General features: G+C 37.1%; 1 protein-coding gene across 1 annotated transcript in view; it reads left to right on the plus strand.

Moving 5' to 3' along the window:
• The window catches only part of MSH3 (mutS homolog 3), a 215,285-nt gene that overhangs the window by 117,282 nt on the left and 81,598 nt on the right, over positions 1-16,405 (plus strand). Inside the window, exons 16-18 of the mRNA XM_007487380.3 lie at positions 2,322-2,386; positions 4,451-4,567; positions 12,941-13,048. Of these exons, the coding sequence (XP_007487442.1) occupies positions 2,322-2,386; positions 4,451-4,567; positions 12,941-13,048 (290 nt within the window). The remainder of the gene's footprint in view (positions 1-2,321; positions 2,387-4,450; positions 4,568-12,940; positions 13,049-16,405) is intronic.

Genomic DNA, 16,405 nt, shown 5'->3' on the forward strand with positions numbered 1-16,405 from the left:
AAAAGTCAGATATGAAGAAACTAGAAAGGATTTAGGAAAGGCACCAGCAAAGTATATCAAGGACTGATAACTAAGATTGATGAAAAAAGGGTATTGGTAATAGAGGATTTTTCATCTTGGTGATGAGTAAGCAGTTTGATAAAGGTTCTTAAAAAGACAATGGTAAATCTGTTCTCAATCTTTTAAGGCCAGAACAAAGTGAAATAAATAATGTAGCCTAAAAGATTTAGATGAGATATAAAGAACTGCCTAATAATTATTGTAGAGTGAATTACCAAGAGTTCTTATGGATTCTCTTTCTCCAAAAATGCCAGTCAATTAAGGTGTGACCCTTTCTAAAGGATCACTAAAGAAGACTGTAAAGAGGAATGAATTAATTTACATTCAAAGATGGTTTCTATGCTGCATGTTTTATTGCAGTGATTGAATATGTTAATTTGCAAAATATTTTTCTTTTTAATTCAAAGATATTTTATTTTTCCAGTTACATGTAATAATGATTATCAACGTATGTTTTCCAAAATTAAAAGATTCAAACCATCTCCTTCCCTTTCTTCCCTCCCTCAGTTCAGAGACAGTAAGCAATTTGATCTGGGCCACACATGTATTTTCATGCAAATCATACTTCCATATTGGTCATCGTTGTAAAAGCACACTCACACAAAACCAGAACCCCAAAATAAAACTGAATACCCTGATGGGAAAGTTAGTGTGCTTTGATCTGCATCCACCCAACTCCAACAGTTCTTTCTGTGGAGGTGGATATGATTCACTGTCTTAAGTTTTTCAGAATTGTCCCAGATCATTGCATTGCTGAGAGTTGCCAAGTTTTTTCACATTGCTATTACTCTGCATATTTCACTCTGTATCAAGTCATTCCAGATCTTTTACAGCTCTTTCTGAAATCATCTTGCTTATCATTTCTTACATCACACTAGTATTCCATCATCATTATGTACCACAGTTTGTTCAGCCATTCCCCAATGTTGGACCATCCCTTCAATTTTCAATTCTTTACCAATACAGAAAGTGCTGCTATAAACATTTTTGTGCAAATAGGTTTTTTCCCCTTTTTTATGATCTTTTTTGGGATAGAGAGTGGTATTAAAAAATCAAACGGTATGCACAGTGTGGAAAGGAAACAAGACTCATTATCCCCCATTTTTCCAATCCTATTTCCTTTCCCAATAAATATTACAACAGTTATAAAACTATGCATTTTGGACATAGTTCCAAATTGCCTTCTAGAATGACTGGATCAGGTCACAACTCCACCCACAATGCATTAGTGTTCAGATTTTGCCACATCTCTTCCAACATTTATCACTTTCCTTTACTGTCATATTGACCAATCAGTGATACCTCAGCATTGTTTTAATATGCATTTCTTTCATCAAGAATGATTTAGAACATTTTCCATATGATTGTATTTCTTCATCTGAAAATTGCTTGTTCATATCCTTTGCTCATTTGTAAATTGGGGAATGGCTTGTATTCATATAAAGTTGACTTAACTGTCTAAAAATCTGGGAAATTAGATCATTATCAGAGAAATCTGTTATAAAAAATTTTCCCAGTTGTTTTCATTCTAATCTTGGTTTTGTTTCTACAAACCCTTTTTAATTTAATATAATCAAAATTATTCATTTTATGTCTTAATGTTCTCTGTCTCTTGTTTATACATTTTTCATAAATTCTTCCCTTCTCCATTGATCTGCCAGGCAAACTATTCTGTGTTCCCCTAATTTAGTTATGGTATCACTCTTTATATCTAAATCACATACTGACTTTGACCTTATCTTCATATAGGTTGGGAACTATTGGCCCACAGTGTTTTCCAATTTTCCTATGAGTTTTTGTTCAGTTCCACATTCTAGATACCACTAAACCTTGAAGGTGATAGTCCCATGACAGTAGTTTCTATAACTTGGCCCCTTCCCCAGGTGCATTGCTCCATCTCCTCATAGCGTCTCCTTTCCTGCCACAAATACTTAGTGGCAGGGTCATGTACCTCTAAGTATCGGCTCAGACACACCTCCTTGTTTCTTTTGCTTCTTTACAAATGTAGACAGAATAAGAAAAGGAGTGTGTCCTAGGCACTGCTCTCTCGGGGATTAATAATGACTTTCCAGAATGCTGCATTCTAGAAAAAAATTTTTTTTTTTACCCAGGACTAATTATAAATTAAGTTCAGTCATATACAGTTATCAGCTATTTAAATAACCAAATAATCTTTAGGATTTAAAAAGTCATCTTAAATTTGTGAGCATTTTTTTTAATCATTCCTTAAATAGTCAATATTTATTTTTTATTTATTTTAGTTTCTGATAGAAGTAAAGAACTCTCTTACATCTTCTATACCATCTGACTGGGTTAAGATTGGAAGGTAGGTTTGAAAATATTTTTTTTCTTTTAATCTTATGATGTCATTATGGTTTCTATGGATAATTGGAACATAAACAAATTTTCAAGTTAAAAACAAAGCCTTTATTTTAGTTTTGATGGGGGATATTTAAATAAAGGAGATTGTTGTTCTGGCCATTCTAAGTACTATTTTTAAAGATGATCTTCTTTTCCTTTTAGTATATATACTTTACTAGATATTTTGCTCATCAGTATTTCATATTTTCTATCAGATTAGTGAGCCCAGCATATCACTGGAGACCTGTGGGAAATGTAGTGGGGATCTTCATATTTGCCTGCTTGAACTTTTTGAGTATCTTTATGCTTCTTTAAGTAAAGTGTATACCTTATTTAATTTAATTAATTAGGTTCAGAAGTTAACCTCAAAAATAGTATCCTTCACAAAAATGAATGATCTTAACCTTAATTACAGTTACTATACTGATCTTTTATGGATTCACAGTGAAATGGCATTTGTCTTTTTAAGACAGATTTGATAAGATCACTTAAAAGGAAGAGTAAAGTTGGTGATAGTATTAAAGGAGATGGAAAAGAGATTGTAAAGACCATTTTCACTTAAAATTCTCAGTGTCAGAAATAAATCAGAGCCTATGTCACAACAAAAATGTATGAATTATTTATCATTTTAATTGCCATATTAATGATTTGTTATTTATTGCTAGTAGCACAAGAGATCTCCAAAGTGCCCAGGCTTGCCTTCTATCTGCCTAACACTATGCTTTTCTTTCTTTTTTATCTTTTGTGTCTGAATGTTTGGGACATCAGAATCAGATATTGTAGCTTCATTTCTTTCTCTCAAATCTCTTTTTCCTCCTCCCTGCCTTTTCAGGCATGCTTCCTTTTGTCTTCCTTTCCTTTTACTCCTCTTTTATCTTAGCCTCCAGCTTATAAAAGGAAATCTGATTTTCAGAGAAATTACTTGATATTGAATCACATCAGTCTCTTCAGAGTTACAACTGGAATGCCATTAAATCATTTATACCAAAAGAGAGAACTAGGACAAAACATACTTGCATAGAGATTTAGACCACAGTCAGTATGATGGAAACAAGTACAGGATAATATGGCATCAAACATTTTCTGAGCATTTAGTAAGGTAGTTGAGTGAATGAATAACATAACTTTTTCTTAATTTAAATTAATTTATTTAGTCAATTTATAACATTATTTCTTGGTTACAAGAATCATATTATTTCCTTCCCTCCTCACCCCCACCCTTCCCGTAGCTGACGCGCAATTTCACTGGGTATTACAAATAACATAACTTTTAAAGAAGTTTATTCCAAGTTTTTTTTTTTTTAAATCATTGTTTGACTACTGAGACTATATTGGTGACTGGTTAGTACATCACAAGCCAGACTTTTAAAGTGATATGAGAGAGGAGATAAATCCATTCTCTCTGTACAGCAACTTGCCATGTTAAAACAGATTGATGCCCTTTGCACTGTGGGAAAGGGAACAGAAGACAGGTCATAACTCCTCTCATCAGATGTTATTTTCCTAATATCAAAATTGATGGGAATATGTGGAGATTATGTATAAAAAGACTAGTGAAATTACAACTGTTCATTTTTCTAAATGGGAAATTAGAAAATATAGTTCATTTTCCAAAGATTTCTTTCACCTTCATTCTCCTGTGAATTAATGTACTGAGTTTTGTTATGTCATATATATTTCTACCAATCAAACAGGTCTTCCATTAGCAAATGTTAAAGAAAGAACCTTTTATTACTAAAGATGAACATTTGAAATACCAACTGACTTTACCATACATACTTTATATTAAAGAATAACTTTCAGAAGCTTTATGTCCAGGCCTTTCTATAGAATCCAAGAACCGATCTTTATGGTAAAGATTACTGAAATGAATAGATTTGAATAGCATAATGACAGAATGCTCACTCTTTACATGTATTTTCAAGGTTCATCAGAGAATAATGAAGAACTACTCTAATTTTCTAAAGTGATGGCATTACTGATTTCTAAGTAACCTTGATTTCCTATTTATGTTTTCCTTCTCTTCTAGCACAAAAGCTGTCAGCCGCTTTCATTCTCCTTTTATTGTAGAAAATTACAGACATCTGAATCAGCTCCGGGAGCAGCTAGTCCTTGACTGCAACACTGAATGGCTAAATTTTTTAGAGTGAGTTTACAATGAAATGTATAATCTGACTCTTGTTATGAGAAATAGACCGGAAAATCTTTCCATCAAAAGGAAAAGTAGAAATTACTGCTTTGATTTTTTTTTTTCTGGCCTGCCATAAAATAGTTGAATACATGTGCTCTTTGATTTTATTTTTAATCCATTGAAATGTAAGCTCATCTTAAAGTCTTTGCTTGCAGAATAAACATTTATTTTTGTTATAGTACTATACATTTTGGCTGAGGTTTTGGAATAATCAGTGAGTAAGCCATTGCCTTCGGTTATTACTTAACCCCATTATATTCTCATCCTCTCTTCTAAAGCTGAGAAAATTTGAATCAATATTTGGGCTTAATTTCCTTATAAGGAATAAAGGAAGTTTATTTTTTTTTCTCTACATCAGTCTTAATTGCTGAACACCAGAGTATATAGTTGCTTATTCTTCTTTGTGTATGTGTGTATGTGTATAGATATAGATATAGATATAGATATAGATATAGATTTTTTAAATAAATAAAAACTCAATAAAAATAATGTGGTCCTACTAATCAATTTTCCAGATTATATGGAACAATATTTTCTATGTTGTCCAAATTGTGTTTTAGAGAAAAGTTGTCTTTGGCAACTCTTACTTTAAGGTGACAATATTCCTACTCTTTAGTGTACAACACCTGCCAAGTACAATATATCTTTGAATAAACCTTCTTTGTTGTAAATAACTGGTATTTCCTATGCCCTTTTACATTGGCTTTTGCCAATATTGGTCACATTTTTATGTTAATGCTAAGCTTAAATGAAAGAGGTGTTTTTTTTCATATTTGTAGTCATACCCTCCATAAGATTGCCTAAAAGTAACTTAATTCTTGTGAACCCCTGTCAATATTTTGATGTTTTTCAACAAGTCACTTTTAAGATGAATGATAATGGTTGCTAACCTTCCCTTTTCATCCTTTTTCACCCAAATTTTGTTTTTAAAAAGCTAATTAACTATTTTAGGTAGGACATCCCTAGATTTTTAAGAGTTCTTTTCTTAATTTATATCTTTGATTTTTACATCACTTGCATTTCCATATATATCCATTTAACCTCCCTGCTCAATAAATCATCTTATATAATGAATCACACCTTTTAACATAGAATGAAAAAGAAAGAATGGGGGGGGGGGGTTAAGTTCAGCAAAACGAATGAACATACACTAATGATCTAACACTATTTGCAGTGTTCCTTACCCAGAATCCTTCTCCTCTGCAAAAATGAGGGAGGTTAGAATTTTATAATTTCTTTTTCACAGTCAGTCATGGCCATTATAATTACTTATGTAGTATTTGTTTTCAGTTCTTTAGTCTTTCCTGTGACAGTTTTGTTGTTCTTGTTGTTGACTTGTTTTAGTTGTGTCCAATTCATCATGATGTCATTTTGGTTTTTTTTTTTTTGGTAAAGATACTACAGTGGTTTGCCCTTTTCTTCTCTAGCTCATTTTACAGATGAGAAACTGAGGCAGACAGAATTGAATGACTTGCACAGGGTCACACAGCCAGTAAGTGTCTGAGACGACATTTGATCTCAGGAAAATGAGTCTTCCTGATTCCAAGCCCAGTGCTCTGACTGAGCCACCTATTGTCTGCTATGTGTGTAGAACCACGCTATTGACTTGTTTGAAAATTTATAAAACAAATACAAAGCTAGGACAAACAATAGAAATGAGAAAAGGGATGTGGTGTGTTAAAAAAAAAAACAACCCACAAGTCCAAACTGACCTATTTAAATGTTTTTTAGCATCTAAAAATGGCTAATGGAAAATAATTGAAAATGGGAATTAAGTACAGAGAGTGAGTACAAATAATAATTGTGTTTGTTACATTTAACCAACATAAAACAATCGAGAACCTAAAACCAACAGTTGGACCACTTTCATGGATCTGTGTATAGATAGGAAATTTAATTTCTTAATGCTGGCAGTGTGTAGTTACTCTTTTTTGGCATTAGTAACACAAATAGCTGTTTCCATCAAGTCTTAAGTGAACCTTTGATCTTTTCCTGTTCAACATTGAACATCAAATACAGTTTTTTTTTTATTTCTCCCCAAATGTATTATCCATATTGAAGCTTATCTGCCAATTTCCTGTGTGCTCACACCACCTTTATGCAGACCTCTGGTTTGCCTTCCAATTTGCTGTATCTCTGTATGGAAGAGCTTAGGGGTCCTTTTCATCTTGCGTTCATCATGTTAGATGGTTTTGATCCAGAAGGGCTAGCTGTACAGGGTGTTATTGATTAGTTAGGTCTAAACCAAAGCCTTTGACAGCAATTCTGGTCATGGATTTTTCCATGCTGCTTCAGAGAACTGTGCTTCATTAGTTTTTCTGATTCTGATCCTTTCTACTGCACTCTTGACTTGATGAATACTTATCTCAAGTCTCAAAGAACTAACCCATCATCTCCTTGCCCCTGTGGTAGTACCCAACTCAGTTTGCCTAACAGTAACCTTACCTTATGTTTAACCTAGTCAGATGATCTTGTGTAACACTCAGCTGGCACTACTTCCAACTAAAGAAAGTATTCTCTTCCTTAGTTTGACAAACTTTTCAATTAAAAAGAAACACATTTTACTCTTTTTACTAATAATTCCAATCGTTATTAGGCCGAGTTGGGGTTGGAGCAAAGAAGGCTGGAATTAACTTATTTGGCTACTTGTTAGTTTCTCTGAAAAAAAACATTTGATAGGAAAGTATGTTAAAATTAATAGGTAGGATGAAGAAAGCTTAAAACATATCACCTTATTCAGTTATCCATACCTCTATTCCTGTTGCCTCACATCACAGATAATTAAGCATTGGCTGAGATTTAAAACCAGAGCTCTTGCAGTGAGAACTCCCAAGAGAAAAAAGCACTGTACTGTACTGAGTACTGTTTAATGAGATGCCATATGGTCTGAGTTTTTAAATTAAATTAAAATTTTTAACTAACCCAACACTAAAGAATTAAATGCTAGTCTTGCAACAAGTGTATTTACTTTTTCTTGGATGAACGCATTTGTATCATTAGCATTATTTTCAGTCAGAATGTTACAGGAAATAAAGGATGTCAAAACTCAGTGAGTAAAAAAGAAATGAATTTCCTGCTTGCATTCTGAAAAGAAGGTTAAGTACTAGACTGTGCTCGGTTGGAATCAGAACCCTTTTTATTTGAAAATTCTTTAAAAATTGAATTATAGTAGCTCTTAAGCAAAGTTCAAACATGTTAGAAATGTATTCACAAACAAGTAGGAAAATATTTCCCTTTCTCAGTTAAATTCATATTCATGGAACAAAGTCTAATACAAAACTAAACGAGTCATCATTATAGCTGTAGGAAATTCTAGAATGGATTTTTATGTTTGCCAAAGACCGAGCAATATTTATCTATGGCATATAGATGCAGGCAATGCTGAAAACATTGTGTACAGTCTTCCTCCTCTTTTTGATTTATAAATTAATAATATCATTGGCTTTTATTAAGAGTTTAATCAAGAGCCATAAGTTCCTTGAAAACAGATACTTCTTTTACCCTTTCTTTTTGTCCCCCCAGCACTTAGCATGGTAAGTACTTGATAAATGCTAGTTAATTGCCTGAAAACTCACAAATCATAAACAAGTTTGTATCCTTCACTCATTTCAAATTTTATTAATCCTTAGCTGTGTGACCCTGGGCAAGTCACTTGACCCCCATTGCCTAGCCCTTACCACTCCACTGCTTTGGAGCCAATACACAATATTAATTCTACGATGGAAGGTAAGGGTTTAAAAAAAATTATTAATCCTTCACCTTAAGTAAATTTTTAAAAACATTTTTGAACAAACCTCTTTGCAGATTGCAGAAGTTACATGAGTCTTAAAAGGGAAATAGGAAGGTCTTTTTTTAGGAATGTGCTGTTTCTTAAGGTTTTATCATCCGTTTTACCAACAAGGTCCTGTAAATTGAATGTTGATCTAGAATATTAGTTTCCATAGTAAGATAAGTTTAAACATACTAGGAAGGCATTACTTCTGAGGGGTTCATTATATGACAATTTGGGAGAGGGTAGGGGTAGCTAAGTGGCTCAGTGGGTGTAGTGCCAAGTCTGGAGTTACCTTCCTGAATTCAAATGTGACCTCAGACACTTATTAGTGTTGTGACCCTGAGCAAGTCATGTAATGCAATTTGCCTCAGTTTTCTCATCTGTCTAATGAATTGGAGATGACAAACACTCTAGTATCTTTACCAAGAAAATCCCAAATGGGGTCATGGAGAGTTGGACATACCTAAAATGAATCAACAGCAGTGGAATTTTAGTTCCTACTTGCGATTTCATTGGGGTAGGAAACTCCCTTAAGCAGTCTTCCTCCAGGTTAGAATTCTAGAAAGTTGTCTGGGACACTGAGAGGTAAATTGATTTTCCTAGTCTCACATAGCCATTATGTATCAGAGAAAGGACTTAAACCAACTTTTCCTGATTGTGAAGCCAACTTTTTATTCAATGCATTGCCTGTCACAACAGTATAACTTAATAGTTAACATTTTCATGATAATTATATATGTCTTTACTGAAGCAGGGAAGTATGTAATACATACTTAATCCCTGTCTTCCTCAGTTTCCTCATCTGCAAAATAGGAGTAATAGTAGCATCTATTTCCCAGAGTTTTGTGAGAATCAAATGAGATAAGACTTATTAGGCCACATTTGAACCCAGATCCTTCCAACTCCAGTTCTGGCTCTCTATCCAGTGTGCTACCTAGCTGCCTCTATCTATTCATTAAAACTTTTTTTTTAAGACTCTTTTAATCTAAACCTGTGATTTCATTAGTGTGAGGAATTTCTTTTGCTAAGGCAAATTGACTCTGTAACCTATATATTTTTCTTTTTAAAAAATTTTCTTTAATTTATTTAGAATGTTTTTCCATCATTACATGATTCATATTCTTTCCCTCCCCTCCTCCCTCCCATACTTCTGTAGCCGACAATCAGTTCCAGAGTTTTACATGTATCACTGATCAAGACTTATTTCCATATTATTAATATTTTCTACAGAGTAATCATTTAGAGTCTACATCTCCAATCATTTCCCCTTCAAACCATGTGACCAAGTAAATGTTTTTCTGTGTTTCTACTCCCACAGTTCTTTCTCTGGGTGTGGATAGTGTTCTTTCTCATAAGTCCCTCATAATTGTCCTAGGTCATTGCATTGTTTCTAGTAGAGAAGTCCATTATATTCAATTATACCACAGTGTATTAGTCTCTGTGTACAATGTTCTCCTGGTTCTGCTCCTCTCGCTCTGCATCACTTCCTGGAGGTTGTTCCAGTCTCCATGGAATTCCTCCACTTTATTATTCCTTTGAGCATAATAGTATTCCATCACCAACACATACCACAATCTGTTCAGCCATTCCCCAATTGAAGGGCATCCCCTCGTTTTCCAATTTTTTGCCACCACAAAGAGTGCGGCTATGATGTAACCTATATTCTTAAAGAATAGTCTGAAGACAACTGAGAAGTTCCATTGGCTCTTTATTGCCTCTAGGATAAAATATAAACTTCAGTGTTTAGCCTTTAAAGCCCTTCCCACCTTGGTTTTAATGAGGGGTTTCGTCAGGATGGCCTTAGACATCCATTGCAGCTTGAAATTGATGATCCTGTGAAGCTATCTTTCCAGCTTCATTTTACATCCTTTCCCTTCACAGCCCTATTTTCTTGCCTTTGCATTGGCCATCTCCCTTGCCTGGAAGGCATTCCCTCATCCCCATGCCTTTGAGCATCCCTCCCTTTTTTTCAGGGACCAGCTCCAGCATGCCCTTGTACAAGCAGCCAGAGCCCGACGGCCATGGTCCCTCCTTCCTTAACAAGCACCTTGTCATGCCATGCCTACGCTGTCTAGCTCTCCCCTGCTAGAATGTAAGTTTCTTGACCACAAGGATTGCTTTTTTGTATTCCTGACTAGCCCAGTGCTTGGCATATATATGTTAGGTACTTGCAGTACTTGCTTGCTTGATGGACTCGTCCTTGGTCACAGCTGTCATGTGTCAGGAGCAGGCTTTGAACTCAAGTTCTCCCTCTTCTCCAGCCTCCAGGACATTTAGTTTCTAGAAACTGGACACTTCTCAGTGATCTGGGATAGCGACTTCCAGAGTAAGTAAGGACGGGGCCTGCTGCAGCCTGGCTTGCCTTGTGGGGTATATGGTCAGAGGCTGGTAAGACTGGCCACTGTGGAAGCTGATCGTGGTCTCTAACACAGCCCCCCTGTACCCATTGCGTTACAGGTATAGTTGTCTGCTTTCCCCGCGTCCGTCGCTGCGGGCCTGCCCTGTCTTCTACAGGGTGTGCTTAGCATCCGAGTTAGGGCTAGAAGGAACTCAGCGGCCCCTGAGTCTAAGCTACCATTCTGTAGATGGAGACACGAAGAGTAGGACGTTTTATGAAATCATCCGTTTGATTCCATCTCGGAAAAAGCTAGTGCTTTGACTCTGAGCACGCGACTTCATCCATTAACCTCAGGTTCTCCTCTATAAAACGAGAGACCACGCTTGCGGCTCTCTCAAGTCCTTTTGAGCTCTAAATCTCTGTCTTCTGATCCTCGGCGACTTGTCTGGGTTCCCAGGTCTAAGGCAGGATCTCAGCCCCGGCCACTTAGCTCTGACGTCATCTCCCTCCCCACAGGAAAGTGTGTGCACTTCCAGACACACGTGTGGGTGCTCACCCAGACAGAAGGGATGCTGTGCCGGGGCTAGGATGTGGGTCAGGGCCTAGAATAAAAAGGGGGACGCTGAGCCCCAGAGTAGATACAGCAGACAGAGACATGATGGAATACGACAGGCAGGTTCCAGCTCTCCAGACATTTGATGGAGCATTCTCTTTTTGTTCTGCTTTTTGTCACTTTGCCTAATAAATACTTCCTATTTGGGAAAAGGAAAAACCCGTGAAGATAACTTATTTTGTAACGGATTCTGTCCAGCACCAAATAAGTACTCGGGACCAATAAGGCTATTGAAATAGAAATGATAGGAACTTGAGGAGGAAGATAATATACCATGTTATGTAGTTTATGACAACTAACAAGGCAGTGCTGGGCATAGTCTCATATATGTCATAGATATTGGTAGAATGTTTTTCAGGGTTTAGGAAAAGGACAAGTAGGATTTAGAGTCCCAACTGGCAAATTTGGCTGGAGAAGTATAAGCTATTTCAAAAACGACATCCTTATAACACAAATGACAATGATACAGGGGGCAGTCAGACCTGGAGTCTGGAGGACTTGGATTCCACTATGACTGCAGACACTTCCTAGCTCTGTAACCCTGAGCAAGTCATCTAACCCCAATTGCCTGGCCCTTGGTGCTCTTCTGCCTTGGAATTGATACTAAGACAGAAGGTAAAAGTTTCAAAAACAAATCAGTAACAGATGAAAAAGAAAAGGAAACTGCCCAGAGACATTATTCATGATATTTTCAGAATGATAAATTGCGTATTTAAAAAATATTTGTATAATATCACTATAATTTTTGTTAATATATTACATCATTAAAAATCTCAGTCTACTTTCTCCTTTCCAGCTCTAAATCTAGTACCATCCAGTATAAAGCTTAGGGATAATGAGTAATAGGGGTAAATGGAATAATATACCATTAGACCCTCAGTTTATTAATTGATTTTGCTGAACTATTTTTTTCCATTTTCTTTTTGAATGTTTGCCAACCAGAGAAGGCCCTTCATTTGGGTAGGAGAAAAATAAAGGATATATATTGAAATGAATGTGATTTTAAAAGTAGAAAACAAATGAAGAGTTAAATTGCTTTTTAAAATAAAGTTCCTAGGGGCAGCTGGGTAGTGCAGTGGATTGAGAGCCAGGCCTAGAGAAGGGAGGTCCTGGGTTCAAATTTGACCTCAGACACTTGCCAGCTTTTTGACCCTGGGCAAGTCACTTGATCCCCATTGCCCAGCCCTTAACACTCTTCTGCCTTGGAGCCAATACACAGTATTGACTCCAAGACAGAAGGTAAGGGTTTAAAAAAAAAAAGTTCCTAACTAGATCAAGGAATTATAATATCGGTGGGTGTGGTGTAAAAATGGAAACATGATCTGCTTGTGTACATGGTGTTTTATTAATTTTATATGTATGAATATGTATCATTCCACCCCCAAAAATACCAAAAAGGAAACTACATGTTCCAGTGGTTGCCTTGCTACAGAAAATAAGCTGAGAGATTCAGGGGCTGCGTCTCCTGTGCCTCTTGATCATGCCCGAGTGAGATAATCTGAGTTTGTGCCTAAAAAGGTTAAATAAAGATACTTTGACATGACTAGTTTAGTTCTCAGAAGCCAGTGTGCTCACTTTTCTCATTTGTTTTTTGTATCTCTGCAGTCATTTCAGCGAACACTATCACTCTTTGTGTAAAGCAGTTCATCACTTAGCAACCATCGACTGCATTTTCTCACTGGCCAAGGTCGCTAAGCAAGGAGATTATTGCAGGTAATCTACTTTATTTATATCTTTCTTATTATTTCCATCAGTCCGTCATTCTCTCTCTCTCTCTCTCTCTCTCTCTCTCTCTCTCTCTCTCTCTCTCTCTCTCTCTCTCTCTCTCTCTCTCTCTCTCTCTCTCTCTCTCTTTCTCTCTCTCTCTCTCTCTTTGAATTCTATTTAGAAAAGCAAAGCTACTCCTTTCGTGGTTCTGCGGTAAGGTTAGATATGATGTGTGTAGAATACAGTTGACATCATTTACCAGTAAGGATGCATGGCTCATGCCACCATCATTTCACCAATTGGCTCAGAACTCAAGCTTGGACCTTTTTCAAGGCTGCATCCCCCAGTCTTACCCACGCTATAAGCAGAGTAGCCTTTCATAGGCCTCATCCCACCGGTGATTAGCATGGAAGCTTTGACCTGTTCCAGTTCCAACCTGGGCTGGTTCCCTTCTCCTTAGACAGCCTGGGGACCCAGGCCTCCCCCACCCCTCAGCCACCCCTGGGGAGCTCCCCAGTAATAGGGGGTTGCCACCACACCTGGCTCAAGGCAGATTGTTGTTACTTGGGCAAGGCACCGACTTGAAGCAATTTGAATGATTCTTATTCTGTGCGATGACATATTAAAAATGCTTTGCCCTTTCCTCCCTTTGTTAGTATCGTGTTAAGGGAAATGGTCAGAGCCGAGACGTAAATATTGTTTATGATGAAGGCTGTGATTTTTTAGAGTTTGAGGAGGCAGCGTGGAAGGTAGATGATGTGCTACCCTAGTGCTGCCACCGAGGCCCAAGTCCCCGCCTAGAATGATGATTCTGAAAGAGACCTTGGCGATGTACATCCCAAAGGAAAGAGAGAGGCCCCAGGTCACAGGGCTAGTGCAGAGCTGAATCCAGCTCTACTGGTGCCGTGACTGGGCCTCTCTCTCCACTGGCTGCTTTTATCAGGTTAAATTCCTGAACCATGTTTGCCCAGTGATAAGTCCTGGAGATGAAATTTGAACCCCAGCCTTTTCTTCTTCAAAGCTAGCTCTCTCCCCACTAAACCAGGCTGCCACTGACTACCTGTCCACTCCATACAGATGTTTCCTCCCAGGAGAGCTGGGGTGTACCAGATACGAGTATCAGAAGATAGAGTGCATCCGAGGCTCTTTTCAAGCCAAGGACAGGGAGAGAGTGCCTAATGTATGGGAAAAGATGGACAAGGGCTGGAGGGGCAGAGTACCAAAGCAGAAAACCTTTGATAGTCCAGAGTACTGGATAAAAAGGAATAGTGGACAGTGCCTATCTGGGCATTCTAAGGAGGGAAAGGCTGCTGCTTCTGCCATGTATGTAGGTCCTTGGCCAGCTTGGTGATGCATTGGATAGAGTCCCAGGTCCAGAGACTGGAAGACTCATCTTCCTGAGTTCAAATCTAGCCGCAGACACTGACTATCTGTGTGACCCTGAGGCAAGTCACTTAACCCTGTTTGCCTCAGCTTTCTCATCTATAAAATGAACTGGAGAAGGAAATGGTAAACCCCTCCAGGATCTTTGTCCAAAAACCTCCAAATGGGATGAGGAAGAGTCAAGAGACATGACTGAAATGATTGATCAGCAAGAGTTCTTGATCTCCTTAAGACATCTTGGGCCCTCTGCTAAGTTGAGAAGAAAAATCTACCTCATAATTTATAATGAATGATACATGTGCAAACTGCAATAATTCATTATTATAAAGCCTTTCTAGACCACATTTTTTACCACAGTGAAAATGTATCTCATGCCATTTTGCTATCTAAGATATAACTTAATTGTTGACTTTTCAATCAACTAAGAAATAATTACCCTGTTATAAAACTGAGTAGTTAAAAGGAATTTTGCAGGTTTTCTTTCAGCCTCTTCATTTTACAGATGAGGGAAGTGAGGTTAGTGAGGTCATGTGTCTAATATTCTGATTCCAATTCTAATGCTTTATTTACACCACCCTGATTATCCATCTAATGTTTGCAAGGTCTGATCTTTTCATTTTGAAGTTCCTTGGACAGCAAAATTTTTTTATTATATATATATGTATATATATACAGGCAAAAGAAAATAAAATCTCATTCACTATTGAAAAATTAAGTAATTCACAGCTCCACATGGTTTTGACCTTTTATATTGATAAAGAACACATTTATCAACTAAACTTAATAGAAATGATCATATATTTTCCCAGAATAAAAATGTCAGTAATTCATTTTTAAAGAAAGGCTGCTTAAAAGAAGAGTCCTATTTGTATTTCTGTATTAATTTAAAATGTTGGCAGTGTTATGGCGGGTATTTGGGGAGATGGGATTGGATGGGATAAGTGAACTCCTTTGGGCCAGTAACAAAGGTTTTACACTGTGGGAGAAAGGGCAGGCTTGTCCAGGCCAGAGCCTGGTCTAGGGTCATACACACAGACCAATCAGTCACAGATTAGACAAAAGTCACTGGAAATTGTAATTTATTCTTTAAGAGACATTTGGAGGGGAAAGGGAATTACTATTACTATGTTTTCTAGCTAATGACCCCAGAAACTACGCCTTCATGAGAAGGGCCTTCATAGAGTTATATCACCCTCTCCTCTCTCACCTAAAAATCCCAAACCCTAGATCTAGCTTTCCTAGCCTACCCCAAACCTCTTTTGATTGTTACTTGAAGTATTGGTCTGTGGCAGATTAGACAGGGACCCGAGGGGAAAGATCCCAAGTCCAGATGGACTCAGTCCTCCCACTCACTGACAGCTGTTGTTCCAGGCTAGCTTCAGGTTCAAAGATCTTCTTCCAAGGGAAACACAGGACAGGTACAGGAACTCCACCAAGGGTTTGGCAGCAAATCCTTCCAGGTGCTTGCAGTCAGCAAAGCCCCAGAGAGACTCCGAGCTCCTGAGTTCTGAGCTCAACCCTCCCCTGCAGCATTCCAGAATCTTTCCCTGTTGGTCTCATGCCTCTGTCCTCTGCCAACCTTCCTTTTCCTTTTAACAGTAGGTAAAATGATTTCTCTGTTGTGCTTATATATAATAATAATGTAATATTAATAAAATAAATAAGAGAAACTTAAGTACTAGCAACCATCCTAAATCTTCATTAATTCTCTATATAATATGGTAGGAAAATGTCTTTTTTAAAAATCACTACTGTTACAGTTAAGTAATTACAATCTTTTGTATTGTTAGATAGAAAATGAATACAAGATGACTTCAGAAACATTTCATTTCAACTTGAGAATCATGAGATCAAGATGATTTTTTAAATAGTTTCCCCCAGTCCACACTAATTAAGAGGAATTGTATGTTGTTATAGAACAATTGCTGCTGCACCCACAAGTCAAAGAAAGGCTTAAGGCAATCACTGCCAGCAGCTTTG

The sequence above is a fragment of the Monodelphis domestica genome, chromosome 3, assembly GCF_027887165.1.
Source record: "Monodelphis domestica isolate mMonDom1 chromosome 3, mMonDom1.pri, whole genome shotgun sequence".
NCBI classification, from domain to species: domain Eukaryota; kingdom Metazoa; phylum Chordata; class Mammalia; order Didelphimorphia; family Didelphidae; genus Monodelphis; species Monodelphis domestica.